At 38.6% G+C, this 18827-nt stretch overlaps 1 protein-coding gene across 16 annotated transcripts in view; it reads right to left on the bottom strand.

The window, feature by feature from the left end:
• Positions 1-18827, bottom strand: part of ppfibp1b (PPFIA binding protein 1b) — a 197045-nt gene that overhangs the window by 16075 nt on the left and 162143 nt on the right. For all 16 annotated transcript variants that reach the window (XM_039761651.1, XM_039761655.1, XM_039761659.1 and 13 more), the window contains one exon: positions 2554-2704. In XM_039761651.1, coding sequence (XP_039617585.1) covers positions 2554-2704 — 151 coding nt within the window. The remainder of the gene's footprint in view (positions 1-2553; positions 2705-18827) is intronic.

The following is an 18827-nucleotide window of genomic DNA, read 5'->3' on the forward strand; positions in this document are numbered from 1 at the left end:
ATAAAACCCTAATCACCTTACAACTACAGTGGAACCTCCGTTCACGAACGTCTCGGTACACGTACAACTTGGTTTACGACCAAAAAGTTCGCTAAACTTTTGCCTCTGTTCACGACCACACACTCAGTATAAGAACAGGCCAGTTTCCCTTTCGGTTTGTGCGCGCCAATGATTTCCGCACGTGTTGCATTGTTCATGGTCAGACGTGCGTGCTTTCACTGTGAACTCTTTGTGCTCTATTTCCTTTCCCTTTCGGTTCGTACGCGCCGATTACTGTATTTAAGCATGTGTTGAGCCGCTCCCTGTCCATTGTTCTCAGTCAGACGCACGTGCTTTACCTTTGAACTCTTTGTGCTCTACAGTATTTCGTGTGCTTAAGCACTGTAAACTCCTCTGTTCATTTTTCAATTCGTAGTGTCAATTTTTGCAATGTTACTTTTCTTGGTTGTTTATTAAGTTACGGATTTGTTCAAATGTTCCCTTTTTTCCCCCCGTGCTTAAAACTCATTAAAAAAAAAGTGTTTACAGCGATCGGGTCTAAGGCTATAGCGCAAACTCTTGCAATGTTAGTTTTCTCTGTTGTTCAAGGTTTTCTCAGTGTTATTCAATGTTTTTACATTTAGTTTACTATTACGGTGTACATTCTATGCTGTCATTAACTATATTTGTGCCAAAAAACCTTTAAAAAATATATATATATTTGCATACAGTTTGTATGGTCTGGAACGGATTAATTGTATTTATATACAGTCCTATGGGGGAAATTGCTTCGGTTCATGACCAAATCGGTTTACAACCAGAGTTTTGGAACGAATTATGGTCGTGAACCGAGGTTCCACTGTACTGTCCTCTTATGTGTGGTAAAAAAATTAAAATAAGTCCCAAAACTGTTTCACATAATAGTAATAACAAAATGAGACCATAACACCCCAGTACAACCATTTCCTAATGGCCTTCTACATACAAATTAATAAAGGGTCATAAAAGTAGTGCTTAAAATATTGACAAAATTGACATATAATAGTAAACTCTATTAAATTACAAATAAATGATTAAATTCTCATCTTCAATTTTCCACTAATTTTAGTGTCTCAGTGATTACTGAAATACCCTACAACACACAGAAGTTTTCACAAACAATCACAGTGAAAATAATAAAAAAAATCCTTATGTAAAACTCAATCAAATCTAATGTTTAATGCATTTTGGAAACTGGAAATAAGCCCCTAAAACTGCAGGGAGAAAACAGACTGGCTGAAAAGCTCATTTTGATCATTCTTTTTAGTGACATGGTGGGGAACTGTACTGTACAAATAAAGACAGAAGAAGGTTTTCCTTATGAGGCGTCTATGTTTTTATACTTAACTTGAAAACTGTATTTGTTTTGTGTTAAAGGAATGTTTCTGATTCAACGGTATTAGCTGGTATAGATAAACCCAATGTATTAAAAAAATAATAATAATAATAATAACAACAACCTGCCACATAATATGGGAAGCAAGATGTGCTATGTGACCTTACTATGTGGTGACAATGCAACAGTAGAGCTCACTTTGTGTATTACAATACATGGCAATTCCTAGCCAATTCTAACTAAGGGAGCTATAGCTACAGACTGTAACTTATCAGGGTCCAGGCATTAAGGGTTAATTCTAGTCACAAGGGATCCCACACTATTTTCAATCTTAATCAAACACATGCCAGTAATTTCTTATCTTTTTTAAATGACTGATGTATATTCTCATGACTACTAAAGCCGTAGCTCCCACTAAGTGCAGCATCAGAGAACAGCTTCTTGCCTTCAACATACAATCTCCCCTAGTTTTAATAGCCTATCAGCTATTTTAAATAATGCTTTCAAATCATAAAAAATTACCATGTCACTTTCCATCTGCTTTTCCTAGTGTCTATGCTACAGAAATATACTCACAGAAAAGCTGCATTTTATAATCTTAATCTTCATCAGTGTGACAGCCAATGCGTACAAAGTGTGTAAGAGGAATACTTACTGAAAAAGGACACAGTCACTCTTCCAAAGCAAGATTGCTTTTATATTGCTAATTTGAGCCCTTATTTTACCTTAATTTGCTTTATGATCCTCAGATGAGCTTCAGAATACATAATTTAATCTGCTAATTACAATTGGACTGTCACAGCAGTCATAACAAAGCCAAAATATACAGATAAAATCTCACTTTTTTTCCAACAACAAAAAAAAGAAACCCTTAACATTTTTTTGTGAAGAGTGCTTTAAGTGAACCATTCCCCTTGGGCTTACCTTTAAATTAGTCTTTACTTGTATAATTTTTCACATACTTAAACAGATTATCAAATAACTGCTTAATCCAGTGTAACAGCAGAAATGTGGCCCAACAGCCTACTGTTTTCATATCAACCACCTGTATAAGACTTGCCTGTTTTTGGTCTTGAAGGTAAATCAAAGGAAATTATTTAGGACTCTAGTAAAACAAGTCTAACAAGGTCTTTGAGAGCCCATTGGAGGGAGTTCCAACTACTCAATCACATAAAGAAAGATACCATTCTGTCACTTACCCGTTCAAGATCTTGTTGTGAAGCTTGTAGAAGAGTCTGTCCCGAAACGATCCACTGTTTAGAAAAATTTACATGCATTCCCAAGCCCTGCTCCTGCAGCCAGTTACACACTTGATCTTTAGACCATCTTGCAAAAGGCATATCCAGTTCACTGAAGGAAAAAAAACAATCCATTATGTTTAAACTGAAACTTAAATATTAAAAATTGTTAATTTGTCATATCCTCAAATTCCATTACAGGACTAATTGGGTCCTGGAGCCTTTCCTTGCTACATCAGGTGCAAGGCAGGATGCCTATCCACCACAGTGCACATGTACATTCAGGGCCACCGGCCAAGCCACTATTCATGCTTCTGGGCTTTGGAAAGAAACCAGAGTACCATAGGCAGTGTGTATAGACAGGAGGTAAATATGCAAACACTGCATAGATGACAAGTCAAGGCAGAACTTTATATTATATATGTTATCCCTATAGGTGTTGGACAGCAACACTAACCACTCTACCACCATGTCATTCATGCATTATCTGGTACATGTTGCCTACAGTATGCCAAGATTAATATGGATTTAGACTTCTAAAGACAAAAAAAATGAAGTAAATGTAACCTTCCTTCCCACAAATACTGCTTGTGTATTGGTGGTACCTTTGCAGTTACAGATTAAATAAATGTGTAGCAAGCAGTCAATGTTATCAACCAAGTCAGCATTACGCGTATACTTTTAGCTTTATTCAGGTTATTAATACTGATGTTTCATTGTGGGTGTGCATCATCAACAGCAGAGGGACAGACTGCAGTAACCTTAATATATTGTAAATGACTCATTAGTCCTGTAAAAAATGAAAAAAACCTTGACGATTTTGCATCTACAACTGATGTGACTCCAACTGGATGCTAATGTGGAGCTACTCAGGTTTAGCACAATTAGAGTGGACACAGACGCAAGCACCTGCGGGAAGCAGAAAGGAGGAGGACTCGCTCTCTATGTAAATACAAGATGGTGTAACTCAGGACATGTAAACGTTAAAATCTCCACTGGCTGCAGGGACATTGAACTATTGGCTGTAAGTCTGCATCCCTATTACTTGCCCAGAGAGTTTGGACACGTCATTGTTGTTATTGTTTACATCCCTCCTCGAGCGAATGTGGAGATAACGGGTGACGTCATTTATTCTGCAGTTGCTAAGTTACAAACACAGCACCCTGAGGCGCTTGTGCTAATCGCTGGAGACTTTAACCATGTGACGCTGGACAAAACATTACCTGCCTTCTCCCAGTATCTCGATTGTAACACCCAGGGAAATAGGACTATCGACCTACTGTATGCAAACGTTAAAGACGCATACAGCTCCACCCCGCTGCCTGTGCTTGGTAAAGCAGATCATAACCTGGTTCTGCTTCAGCCTCACTACAAACCAAGAGTGAGGGAGCGACCTACAACCACACGCTCATTCAGGAAGTGGTCCCCTGAGGCAGAGCAGGCTCTGAGAGACTTCTTTGGAACTACGAACTGGGATATCCTGCAGGGGTCACATAGTGAGAACATTGAGGAGGTTGTTGACTGCACTACTGACTACATCAAGTTCTGTATGGACATTGTAGTTCCAGTAAGACCAGTACGCTGCTATGCTAACAAGCAGCCATGGATTGCAAGTGACATCAAGGGCCTTTTGAAAGGGCTTTTGAAGGCGGTGATCAGCAGGAGCTCAGGCGTGTGCAGAAGGAACTCCGAGTCCAGCTCAGGGCAGTGAAGGAGCAGCACAGGAGAAAGCTGGAGCAGAAATTGCAGAACAACAACATGAAGGTTAAATGGTGTGACTCAAACCACCTACAACTGAACACTAGCAAAACCAAGGAGCTGGTGGTGGATTTTAGGAAGCCCAAGCCCATCATGGACCCCGTGATCATCAGAGGTGACTGTGCGCAGACAGTGCAGACATATAAATACCTGGGAGTGCAGCTGGATGATAAATTGGACTGGACTGCCAATACTGATGCTCCGTGCAAGAGAGGACAGAGCCGACTATACTTCCTTAGAAGACTGGCGTCCTTCAACATCTGCAACAAGATGCTACAGATGTTCTATCAGACGGTTGTGGCGAGCGCCCTCTTCTAGTGGTGTGCTTGGATGTGCAGCATAAAGAAGAGGGATGCCTCACGCCTGGACAAACTAGTGAGGAAGGCAGGCTCTATTGTAGGCATGGAGCTGGACAGTTTGACATCTGTGGCAGAGTGACGGGCGCTGAACAGGCTCCTGTCAATCATGGAGAATCCACTGCATCCACTGAACAGGATCATCTCCAGACAGAGGAGCAGCTTCAGCGACAGACTGCTGTCACTGTCCTGCTCCACTGACAGACTGAGGAGATCGTTCTTTCCCCACACTATGTGACTCTTCAGTTCCACCCTGGGGGTTTAAACGTTAACATTATACAAAGTTATTGTCTGTTATACCTGCCTCGCACTCTCCACCTTGCATTTTTTTTTTAACTTGCACTGCATTATCATTAATTAATATTGTTTTTATCAGTATGCTGCTGCTGGAGTATGTGAATTTCCCCTTGGGGATTAATAAAGTATCTATCTATCTGAAGGCACTGAATACAACATGGGATGACACCAAAGCACTCGCCTAAGTTCAAAACTGCTGGAGAACCCATGCTATCCGATATGCCACATAGCATGGCAGGATCTAAGTCTAAGTCTAAGTAAGTAGGCTCTAGTGCCTTGAAACTGAGTAACTGAAGAACTGAATACTACACAGTTAAGGCCAGTAAGTGCATGTTGGAGGGCAAAATAAGTTAATCAGTAATCTTGTCATACTGCTGCACTGGTCTTTATTGGCAGAAATAAGCAACTACTCCCATATGAAAGTGGCCATAAGAGGTAGCCGTTGTAATAAAATTCTCAAAAAAATTGTGAAACAAGTAGTCTCACGGGTCCAGACATGATTCTCAAATGAGTATTCATGTCAGTGGACAACCCCTTTATAAAGTTTATAGTGAATAGCAGCAGCATCTGCTGCTGCAAAGGCTACATCCTAAAACAACCCCCTAACGCTCAATTATTCCATACTTTGCATTTTAAGCTCCCACCAGGTTTTCAGGAGACAGCAAAAGATTTCTGAACAAATGACAGACAGACACACACACACAGACCACTTCAGGTACTGGGCTCCACATGTGTGAGAAGTGCCTCTGTCTGCTAGAATATCTTTGTCATTTTAACTATTGCATCACTATATGACATAACGACAGCAAGCAGAGTTTACATAAGCATTGTAGTCTCGGTATATACTACTTGTTAAAATACTGTGGCTAAATTCTGGCATGGAAAGTTTGCATTTTCAATTAGACAATAATATTTACTTTCTTTAGTTACTCATTTAGAGGTGAAGTCAGAAAGTGGATGCTGTGCAGAGTTGTCAAACTTTTGCTGGTGTTGTTTGGCAGATTTGCTGATCTGGGTATTTTGAGTACTGAAATCTGAATCTCCTGTGGCACTTCATTATAAGCTCTCTTAATGTCAGTCCTTCTCACAGAGTGCAGCACATATTTTACTTCAAATGCACATTTTGCAGTTCATAGTTTTACGAACATGGCTACCAATTTTTTCAACCTTACACCGACTGACATTTATTGTCGTACTGGTGAACAACAGAGATCATTCACAGCACCTTCAACATATCGTTCACTATTATCACTCGTCCATTGATGTCTTTTTAGGAGACTTTTTGGCGATATACAGTTAATCGCATTCAGAAGTTTGCTGTCTTTTGGACCAGGTTAACAAGAGCACCTCTGCTTTTTGCAGTTCAAAATCACCACCACCACTTTAAGCACTGCCTTCATGAGGCACTGGATAGGTTTAGAAATGTGACACTCAGTGACTGAGTTGTCTAACTGACCCAATCCAGTTTTATGCAAAATTTACTCAAGGTTGTCACCATGTAAAACAGCAATGAAATTAACTTGCTGCAATTTCCTACATATTTATTTCTATATATAATCTTCATTTGGATCTTGATCTTTGTTTGTCCGCGAATTAATTAGAAGAAGAAGCACTAGATGGCAGTAGAGAGACAGCTAAAACATAGGCATTGCATTAAGAATCTCCTCCAGGTTTATACTACGGAAGACTGTAGTACTCCAGTCACACCTCAAAACACAGACATTCAAACTAAACAAATGGTTGTGCTTTAAATTAACTAAAGAGATCCTCATTTAGATCTTGATCTTTGTTTGTCTGTGAATTCCACACATACGTAGACCACCTTCCAGTTTAGTGTGTTGTTGTTACTCACGGATGTCAACAATGTGCCGGAATAACGAAAGGGGTGGTGGACAGTGTTACGCTGGTTAGCTCCTGAGGCCTGGTTAGAGAATGAGATTGCCGAAGATAAAAGGTACATGCCTATGTAACATATGGATGAAAGAAAGACAGTGGGTAAAATGAATGACAACGTAACAGCACATTCCGGAAATTATTGTTACGTTGTAGCCAGCGAAAGTGCTGTGCGTCTCACAGTTGTACCGTGGCTTGCTCACATGTCAGTGAAGTGATCCCTATTTATGCTTTAAAGAGCCTGGAAACCTGTGTGTCCCCCTTTTATAACCATTGCTCCATGTATATTGCCTTACTCTTTGGATTGCCACAAAGCAACCTGCGAGATTGGAGGAAGGTTGAGAAGAGATTGTGAGAGGAAACGACAGCATTGTGAAAATGAGACGGACTGTGAACTGACAGAAGCAGAAATGCTCCTACACCACCACCACATAATTACGATTCGGACAGTGATTCAGAGTAGGCTGTTCCTATCGAATCAATATCCAAGGGTTTTCTTTTGTAATTTTGTTTCCTTTATAAAAAATCATAATGCTGTGCGACGAAGGGCCTAGTTCACGACTGGCAGCTGCGTTTAAACAGGGAGCCCTTCGCAGACAACTTTAACACATGCAACGTAGTTGGGTGCACATAGCTAGTATTTATATAATTATTCACATAATTATTGGCTTTTACTCTGGAAAAAGCTTTGCATTTAACTAATAAAAAAATGTAAAGAATTTTGTTGTATTTCATAATGAGTCTAATTACAAGGAACTAAATGCAAATAGAACACTGTTGGTCCGGTCTCACAGCACTTTTACAAACCAATGAACCCAACATCATGTCACAATTGAGGAGTCCCAAAAAATCCATGTGAATTTCTAGAAATATATATTGTAATATTACTGTTTTAGCTTTACCAATACAACATGTGTAAATTATTAAAGATTCAATTCATGTAAAATAATTCACATAATGGCATGAGTTTATACAGGTAGCTAACACAAAGGAGAGAATATAAAAATTATCATATGAAGAATTCATAAAATACAAACTGGTTTACATTAAATGAAAGAACATATGGCAAAAAGTAAATATCTTGTTCTTTACATAATGTGTGTTAATTATTCCATTGTACACTTACTTTATTCTCACAGTTTCCAAGTAAATTTTTCCTGAAAAAGGAATCTGCACTTTTTTGTTGAGTGATTTTTATTTTTAAGTTACTTTGAACCTCAGTGATATTATGATGAAACTCAATTGTCTGTAGTCAGACACCGTAAAAAATGAATTTCAAAAATTTCACAGAAAACCCATATAAAGTTAATGCATACCCAAAGTCTTATTTCTTTTCAATTTCCAGAAGTTGTCACACTTCTAAGGAAAAAACATTGTTTGCAAATTACGGACACAATGAAATATTTAAAATAATTAAAACTTTTTCCTTCCCTATCAATTCTGATAGCACACTTTATACATTTAAAAAGCTTGGTTTAAACTTTATTCAGCACAAAAAAACAGTCATGCTAAACTGACTTTAGAACAGCTTTGATATGAACAAGCCATTCAGTCAAATAAAGTTTGTCAATCCTGTCCACTTAAATCCTCCAAAATAATTTGCAATTTGAATATCTGCAACAGGCTTGTGAGCTACTTTTAAAATAACCAGGTCAAAATGATCTACCTACATTAAAATAGCATTCGAAGTCTGAATCACAATCTGATTGTATGGGTGGTTACCTACCAGGTAACGCGTGTGGTTGGTCTGTGAGTTGGCAAACATCCGCCACGGGTGCCCTCTCCGTTGCGAGAAGCAGATCATAGAATGTTACATAGTTAAATGTCAAATAATGCAAAGAGTGCACAACACGTGTTTCACCCTATTTTGGGCTCATCAGGCACACTCCACTGCCCCCCTTCATCGGGGATCGAACCTCGGACGTCAGACAAACGCACTTCAATTGTGACATTGTGAGACCAAAAAATCCTCTTCCAATTCCACATCCAGCCCATACCCTCCTCAAACAATTTTTTTTTTTTTTTTAAATCCCTTCTTTAGTCGATATAAATTGGAAGGCTAACTAGATCACAGCCGGAGTTTGAGCGTGCATGCGGGATGACCAGTGTGTTAGAAGAAAAGAGATCTCAGACTTGCCTATACGTCAATCAATTGGCAAATGCCATAGGGAGGATATATGATAGACTAACATTTAAAAAATTTTTTTTTTAATGCAACGCCATCTACCTACACTACCTTTGCGATCTACCAGTCGATCGCGATCGATGCATTGGGCACCCCTGGTCTACAACATCCTAGGTTTTAAGAGGGTTTTGTTGCACACCAAACAAGACAAATTATTTTTTATTGATTTTATTGTAATCATTCCATACAAATAGATCAATTTTTACAAAAAATGCGATTGAAAACAAATCAATCCCCACCCCTGAGAAAAAGAGCATGACAAACGGAGTAAAACTTAAAACTAGTAAAAATAAATAAATTGACGAGTTTAATAAGCGGATAAAGATAAATGGAGAAGAAAAAGAAATGGGAAGAGAATCTGCTTCCTCAGTGCTTTGAGAGTTCATTCTAAAATATTATTGATTAGATCTTGCCAGGTTTTGAAAAAGATCTGCACAGATCCTCTTAGTGAGAATTTGATTTTTTCCAATTTCAAATAATACGTATAAAACATCAGTTACTCACTGACTTAAAAAGGGAGAGTTAGGATTCTTTCAGTTTAGCCAAATAAGTCTGCGTGCCAATAGTGTAGTTAAGGCAATCACAGTTTGTTTGTCCTTTTCTACTTTAAGCCCATCTGGAAAAACACCAAACACAGCTGTTAATGGGTTTGGAGGGATTGTGACACCAGGGCTGTCTGAAAGGCACTTGAAGATTTTGGTCCAGAATGATGTTAATTTGGTGCAGGCCCAAAACATGTGACCCAGTGAGGCTGGAACTTGATTGCTGCATTCACAGGTTGGATCTTGCCCTGGAAATTTTGGACAGTTTTAAACAAGACAGATGTGCTCGATATATCATTTTGAAGGAGCTCATGTGAATTCTCTGCATTGCTACCTTCCACTCCTTTTCTGATATGTTGAGTAAGAGATCCTTTTCCCACTGTCCTCTTGGATCTTTGAAAGGGAGAAACTGTAAAATAATTTTATATATTGCAGAAATGCTGTCTGGAAGCAGCAGGAAGGTTGGAGATGAGGATAATCAGGCAGGTTCTGGTTAACATAGTTCCAAATATGAAGATAGTGAAAGAAATGTGTTGCTGGAATGTTAAATTTGGAATGTAACTGTTCATAGGATGCAAAGATGTTGTCTATATAAAGATCTCCAAGTAATTTAATCCCAAATGTTTTCCAGATATTAAAAACTGCATATGTTTGCGAGGGTTGAAAAAGTTACTTCTCTTGCAGAGGTGCCACAGATAAGATTCTCCGTCCTAAAATGCTTTCTACATTGGTTCCATATACTAAGTGAGTGGAGCACAATTGGGTTATTAGTGTATTGCCGATAACATGTGTTTATTGGAGCACAGAGCAAGGAATACAAAGAAGTACTGCAGGATTTTACTTCTATTGCGGACCAAGCCTGTATATGTTCTTCTATTTGTGTCCAGGTTCTTATCGCCTGTATATTTGCTGCCCATTAATAAAACTGGAAGTTAGGTAGAGCCATGCCGACTTCTGCCTTTGTAGGGTCGCTCTTTTGATGCGTGGATGTTTTGAATTCCAAATAAATGAGGTTATTGCTGAATCTAATTGCTTAAAGAATGATTTATTAATGTATATTGGAATGTTTTGAAATAAAAAAAGGAGCTTAGGAAGAATATTCATCTTAACAGTGTTAATTCTTCCAGCTAGTGTGAGATGAAGGGTTGACCATCTGTGCAAGTCTTGCCTGATTTTTTCCCATGTAGACGGCGAAATTTTGCTGATAAAGAGCTTTATGTTTACTTGTGATGTTTACCCCTAGGTATTTAAACTGCTCTGCAACGATAAAAGGTAGAGTATCTAATCTAATATTATATGCTTGAGAATTCACTGGAAAGAGTACACTTTTATTCAGATTAATTCTGAGGCCAGAGATCTTTTGAAATTCTGTGAGTGCTGTTAGGACTGCAGGCACAGAATTTTCTGGGTCCGATATATACAGTACCATATCATCTGCATATAATGAAATTTTCTGTTCCAGTTCTTCTTTGCTAATCCCCTTTATCTGATCAGTATTTCGACAATGTATTGCCAGTGGTTCAACGGCAATTGCAAACAATAGCGGTGACAAGGGGCATCCTTGTCTAGTACCATGTTCTAGTTTAAAGTAGTCTAAACAAATGTTGTTGATGCAAACTGAAGCTTCTGGGTTAGTATACAGTAATTTGATCCATGCACAAATGTTCGGGCCAAACCCAAACTTCTCCAGTGTAGTAAAAAGATATTTCCATTCAATCATGTCGAATGCTTTTTCTGCATCCAATGATATTATTATTTCTGGGGTGTTTGATTTAATTGGTGACTATATTACATTAAACAGGCGACGAAGATTTGAAGATAAGTGTCGGCCCCTAATAAATCCAGTTTGGTCTTGTGATATTACCGAGGAGAGCACTTTCTCCATCCTTCTAGCTATGATTTTAGGGAGTATTTTAACGTCGTTATTCAGAAGTGAAATTGGTCTGTATGATGCACATTGTAATAAATCCTTATTTTGTTTTGGAAAAACGGTGATTAGTGCTTGGCGAAAGGTCTGAGGAAGAGATTGGTTATCTCTGGCTTCTGTAAATGTTGCTAATAGGAGAGGAGCTAGCTGAGCGGAGAATTTCTTGTAAAATTCTGCAGGGTAGCCATCAGGGCCTGCTGCTTTCCCGACTTGGAATGACTTTATAGCATCTAGTAATTCTGATAACGCCAGAGGTTTCTCAAGTTCCTCCGCACTAAAAGAGTCTATTTTTGGTATTTGTAATGTATCCAGAAATGCATTAGATTGTCTATTGACTTCTTTAAACTCAGTAGTATATATAAGGATTTATAGTAGTCTCTGAAAGTGTGCATTATATTTTTCTGGGCGACGATTTTAACTCCGTTCGCGTTGGTGATTACTGAGACTGTATTGTGCACTTCTTGCTTGTGAATTTGTTGAGCTAAAAGCTTATTAGCTTTCTCTCCATGTTCATAGTAATGGTGTCTAGATTTATAAATTAGTTGTTCAGTTTCTTTAGTTGTCAAGAGGTTTAGTTCTGAATGTAGAGCCTGCCGTTTCCTATGTAGAGTCTCGTTTGGTAATCTGGCGGGTTCTTCATCTATTCTAGTAATTTCGCTTTTATCTCTGCTACTTTCTTGGCTTCGAATTTATTTCTGTGGGAAAGATATGAGATGATCTGTCCTCTTAAGAAGGCCTTAAGAGTTTCCCAGAGTGTTCCTGCAGAGATCTCGGAGGATGTATTTGTCTCTAGAAAGAATTGGATTTGTTTGGATATAAATTCCGCACAATTCTCGTCTTCTAACAGAAACGGGTTGAGACGCCATCTGCAGGGTGAGTGTATGGGGCTTAGTAATTTTAGCTCCATCATAGGTGCATGGTCAGAAATAACAATAGCATCATATTCGCAAGATTTAATCATAGGCAAGAAGTTATTATCTATAAAGAAGTAATCAATCCTTGAGTAGCAATGATGTACTGGTGAGTAGAAAGAATATGTTCTTGAGTTTGGGTTTAAAAACCTCCAGGGGTCTGATAAGTTGTGGTCAGTTATAAACTTTGTAATTATCGTTGCGGTGTTAAGATGCGGTTCCCCCTGTGGAAGAAGTCCTATCTAGTAGTGGATTTAGTCTCTCTCTTTAATTTGTGATTCAGGCCTTTAACATTCCAGCTCACAAAGTTAACTGTCCCATCATGGAGACATTGATTCTGAATTTTTGATGTCATTTTGTAATCTTAACTGGAAGTGAGACAGCTTTAACCTTAATTTCCAATTTTCCCATGAGTTATTGCCATGCAGCCTATTGTTACGTTGGTAATTATAATTAAAAGGATTAAAGGATTTTTTTTTTGGTCTCGTCCGATGCGGGAGATGGACGTCTGAAGTGGAGCTCCGCTAGCAGTGGTGCTATTTTTCATATTATTTGCTCATTATTCTGAGATATCCTGTATTTATTCGACCCGAGAGGGACCGCTACAGTATATGTAAACACATATAAACATGGCCAACAAGAAGGAAAGAACGAAAGAATCGAAGACTAAAGCTACATCCAAGCTGCGATCAGCAAGCCCTAGCTCGAGATACGGCCTGTCAGAGACAGACCTGGATCAGATGGGCGAAAGTACAGACTCCTCGGGACCACGGTCCGCTACATCGTCGCCGGCTGAGAGCGAAAAGGGGAGCGAAGGTGCGATCGTGAGTGCAGATGTGGATAGCTCGCCGATTGGAGAGGATTACCTGAAACTGGAAAAGGCCGGGAGGTCCGCGGCTTCAGTTACGCAATTACGCGGGACTGGAGCAGCGGGGACACCGGCTTCAGCAGAGTCTGCTGCTTCATCTACGGCACAAGAAGGCACATTTGAGCTATCTGAACTGAAAGTGTTGCTCGCTGAGCTCACGCAAGATATAAAGGAAAGCGAGAAGGCTAATGAGAAAGCAACGGCAAAGGCACTTGAGAGACTGAAACAGGAATTAAAACAGGAGATGAAACAGGCCAATGAATGTCTGCGACAGGAAATCCAACAGGCAAATGAAAGGCTGCGACAGGAATTCCAACAGGCAAATGAAAGGCTGCGTCAAGAGGTCCAACTTGAACCGACAGGTGCTGGGCAAAATTGAAGAGCGCATTGAGAAAAACTCGGCTAAACTGAGCACGCTTGCTGATCAATTGGAGCATCTTAGTGAGACATTCACGAATCGGATCGAAATAGCGAACATCTAGCTTCCAGTGCCGAGGAAAGAGCAGTAAATGCCAGTTCGAATGTAAAAACTCGGAGAAAAACTTGGAGACAGACTGGCTGCTTTAGAAGATGGCAGTAGAAGGTATAATGTCAGAATTGAAGGCCTGCGGAGAATCGAGAAAGTTTAAACCCTGTGAAATTCGCAACTGAACTTTTTCTAAAATAATGGGCGACTTTAAAGCAGAATCTGAGATAGCAGCGGCTTACAGCGTCACGGATCAAACACCGTCAGACCCGACCAAGATCTTTTATAGTTCGTTTTGAGCGATTATCATTTAAGTTAGAGGTGATGGAACTCCTCAGAAAAAGGAAAATATTATATATGAAAATTGCCACATTCGCGTCTTCCCTGACTTCTCTCCAGCAACAGCTATTAAAGCGCAGCCTTCTATAATATTAAACAGCGGCTACGGCAAGCCAATGTCAAATCGGCCTCCTGTATCCGGCAAAACTGAAAGTGGAATGGCAGGGTCATTTCTATGTTTTCGCTAGCAAGGAGGAGGCAGAAAATGAGTTAAGAAAGCTGATCCGGGACTATTCTGATACATAATTGTGAGTCATGGCGGTAAATGATAAAGCTAGGATTAATAATCTACTGTCTGATCTATTTGTTTTAAAATACGGGTTTTTATCAGCATATATTCTCATATTCTTATTATTACTTACTTATTATTATTATTACTTACTTATTACTTATTATTACTTAGTATTACTAGGGCTAAATGTTTATGTTTTATTGTGCTTAATTACGTTTTCCTCCTCTTTTTTCTTTTCTAATTATTTCATGTGTACCCTAAATGAGACTGTTCAATATCATACCCTTGGTTTACTGTTATTGCTATTACTGCATTAAGACTTGTTATGCTTGTTTTGGACACATCTTTAACACCATCACCTGGGTTTATTATCTGGGGGTATCATCTTAATGCACTAAAATTGCTGAAGATTATATGTATGTATGTGTATGTATGTATGTGTATATATGTATATGTATATATATATATATATATATATATATATATATATATATATATATATATATATATATATATATATATATATATATATATATATATATTAAGTTCTTTTTTTTCTTTTTTTCTTTTTCCTCTTTTAAAGACTATATTGGTAACAGATATCTCTATCTTTTAACCTTAAAGCGCCACTGCATGGGGGCTTGATGTGCTTTGGGCGTGCTCTGTCTCTGGGTATGTCAGAGGACTGGGACTGCATGAAGTGGGTTTTAGCCTCACCTGGGGAGGCAAAAAGGGAGGGTGGGGGTTAAGGGGAAGAGAAAGAGAGCAGGCTTGATCTATATCTAATCTATCATCTCAATCTTTATAATTATAACTATCAACGTAATAATAAGCTGCATGGCAACAACTCTTGGGGAATAGGAAATTAAGACCTAAACTATTTCACTTCCAGTTAAGACTATAAATGACATCAAAAACTCAGAATCAGTGTCTCCATGATGGGACAGTTAACCGTAAGCTGGAATGTTAAAGGCCTGAATCACGAATTAAAGAGAAAGAAAGTACTTTCTCACCTAACAGGTCTAAATGCTAAAATAGTATTTTTACAGGAAACCCACTTACTAAGTAAGGATCAGTTCCGGCTGCAAAAGACTGGACTGGCCAAATGTTCCATTCTAGTTTTACAAAGAAAACTAGAGGGGTGGGAATTCTCATACATAGAACAGTACCATTTGTAGCATCAGATGTAGTATTGGATCCTGAAGGGAGATATGTGATGGTCATGGGAGACTTATCTAACTGTAAAATGATTTTGATAAATGTTTATGCACCTAATGTTGATGATAAGGAATTTATACAAAATTTATTTGCATCCATTCCCAATCTGAACACTCATAAACTTATAATGGCTGGGGACTTTAATTGTGTTCTAAATCCACTTTTAGATAAGACTTCCTCCACAGGGGAGCGGCAACTAACACCGCAAAGATAATTACAAAGTTTATAACTGATCACAACTTATCAGATCCCTGGAGGTTTTAAACCCAAATTCAAGAACATATTCTTTCTACTCACCAGTACATCATTGCTACTCAAGGATTGATTACTTCTTTATAGATAATAACTTCTTGCCTAAGATTAAATCTTGTAAATACGATGCTATTGTTATTTCAGACCATGCTCCGATGATCTTGGAGCTGAAATTACTAAGCCCCATACACTCACCCGCAGATGGCCTCAATCCGCTTCTATTAGCTGACGAGAATTGTACTGAATTTATATCCAAACAAATTGAATTCTTTCTAGAGACAAATACATCCCTGAGATCTCTGCAGGAATACTCTGGGAAACTCTTAAGGCCTTCTTAAGAGGACAGATTATCTCATATCTTTCCCACAGAAATAAATCCGAGCGAAGAAAGTAGCAGAGATAAAAGCGAAATTACTAAAATAGATGAAGAACATGCCAGACTACCAAGCGAGACTCTACATAAGAGGAGGCAGGCTCTACATTCAGAATTAAACCTCTTGACAACTAAAGAAACCGAACAACTAATTTACAAATCCAGACATCATTATTATGAACATGGAGAAAGCTAATAAGCTTTTAGCGCAACAAATTCACAAGCAAGATATGCATAGCGCAATCTCGGTAATTACTAACACGAATGGAGATAAAATCATCGAACACAAAAATATAATGTACACTTTTAGAGACTACTATAAATCCCTATATACTACTGAGTTTAAAGAAGACAATATACAATCTAATGCATTTCTGGATAAATTACAGATACCACAAATTGGCGCTTTTAGTGTGGAGGAACTCGATAAACCTCTGTCATTATCAGAATTACTGGATGCTATAAAGTCACTCCAAGGTGGAAAAGCAGCAGGCCCTGACGGCTACCCTGCAGAGTTTTACAAGAAATTCTCCGCTCAGCTAGCTCCCCTCCTATTAGCAACATTTACAGAAGCCAGAGATAACCAATCTCTTCCACAAACCTTTCGCCAAGCACTAATCACTGTCTTTCCAAAACAAAATAAGGACTTATTACAATGTGCATCATACAGACCAATTTCACTTCTGAATAACGACGTTAAAATACTCTCTAAAATCATAGCTAGAAGGATGGAGAAAGTGCTCCCTCAGTAATATCACAAGACCAAACTGGATTTATTAGGGGCCGACACTTATCTTCAAATCTTGACGCCTGTTTAATGTAATATACTCACCAACTAAATCAAACACCCCAGAAATATTATTATCATTGGATGCAGAAAAAGCATTCGACATGATTGAATGGAAATACCTTTTACTATTTTGGAGAAGTTTGGGTTTGGCCCGAACATTTGTGCATGGATTAAATTACTGTATACTAACCCAGAAGCTTCAGTTTGCATCAATAACATTTGCTCAGACTACTTTAAACTAGAGCGTGGCACAAGACAAGGATGCCCTTTGTCACCACTGCTGTTTGCAATTGCCATTGAACCACTGGCAATACATTGTCGAAATACTGATCAGATAAAGGGGATTAGCAGAGAAGGACTGGAACAGAAAATCTCATTATATGCAGATGACATGGTACTGTATATATCGGACCCAGAAAATTCTGTGCCTGCAGTCTTAGCAGCACTCACAGAATTTCAAAAGCTCTCTGGTCTCAGAATTAATCTGAATAAAAGTGTACTCTTTCCGGTGAATTCGCAAGCATATAATATTAGATTAGACACCCTTCCTTTTATCATTGCAGAACAGTTTAAATACCTCGGGGTAAACATCACAAGTAAACATAAAGCTCTTTATCAACAAAATTTCGTCGTCTGCATGGAAAAAATTAAACAAGACTTGCATAGATGGTCAACCCTTCATCTCACACTAGCTGGAAGAATTAACACTGTTAAGATGAATATTCTTCCTAAGCTCCTTTTTATTTCAAAACATACCAATATACATTAATAAATCGTTCTTTAAGCAATTAGATTCAACAATAACCTCATTTATTTGGAATTCTAAACATCCACGCATCAAAAGAGCGACCCTACAAAGACAAAAGGCAGAAGGTGGCATGGCTCTACCTAACTTCCAGTTTTATTACTGGGGCAAATATACAGTCGATAAGAACCTGGACACAAATAGAAGAACATACACAGGCATGGACCGCAATAGAAGTAAAATCCTGCAGTACTTCTTTGTATTCCTTGCTCTGTGCTCCAATAAACACACGTTATCGGCAATACACTAATAACCCAATTGTGCTCCACTCACTTAGAATCTGGAACCAATGTAGAAAGCATTTTAAGACGGAGAAGCTTCTTTCTGTGGCACCTGCAAAAGAACCACCTCTTTCAACCCTCACAAACATATGCAGTTTTAATATCTGGAAAAATTTGGAATTAACTTGCTTAGAGATCTTTATATAGACAACGTCTTTGCATCCTATGAACAATTACATTCCAAATTTAACATTCCAGCTACAAATTTCTTTCACTATCTTCAAATCAGGAACTTTGTTAAACAGAACCTTCCAGATTTTCCTCATCTTGCACCCTCATCCACGCTGGAAAAATTATTGCTCAATTTCAAGGAGTTAGACTCCATCTCTACAATATATAAAATCCTTTTACAATCCCTTCCTTTCAAAGATCCAAGAGGACACTGGGAAAATGACCTCTCAATTAATATATCAGAAAAGGAGTGGAAAGTAGCAATGCAGAGAATTCACTCAAGCTCCATATGCAAAGCATACAATTATACAACTCAAAATTATATATCGAGCACATCTGTCTCGACTAAAACTCTCAAAATGTTTCCAGGGCATGATCCAACCTGCGAACGTTGCAACCAAGCCCCAGCCTCACTAGGTCACATGTTCTGGGCCTGCACCAAATTAACATTATTCTGGACAAAAATTTTTAATTACCTCTCAGACAGTCTTGGACTCACAATCCCTCCTAACCCATTAACAGCTGTGTTTGGGGTTCTTCCAGAGGGTCTTAAAGTGGAGAAAGACAAACA

This window comes from Polypterus senegalus, chromosome 8 (assembly GCF_016835505.1).
Source record: "Polypterus senegalus isolate Bchr_013 chromosome 8, ASM1683550v1, whole genome shotgun sequence".
Classification (NCBI taxonomy): Eukaryota; Metazoa; Chordata; class Cladistia; order Polypteriformes; family Polypteridae; genus Polypterus; species Polypterus senegalus.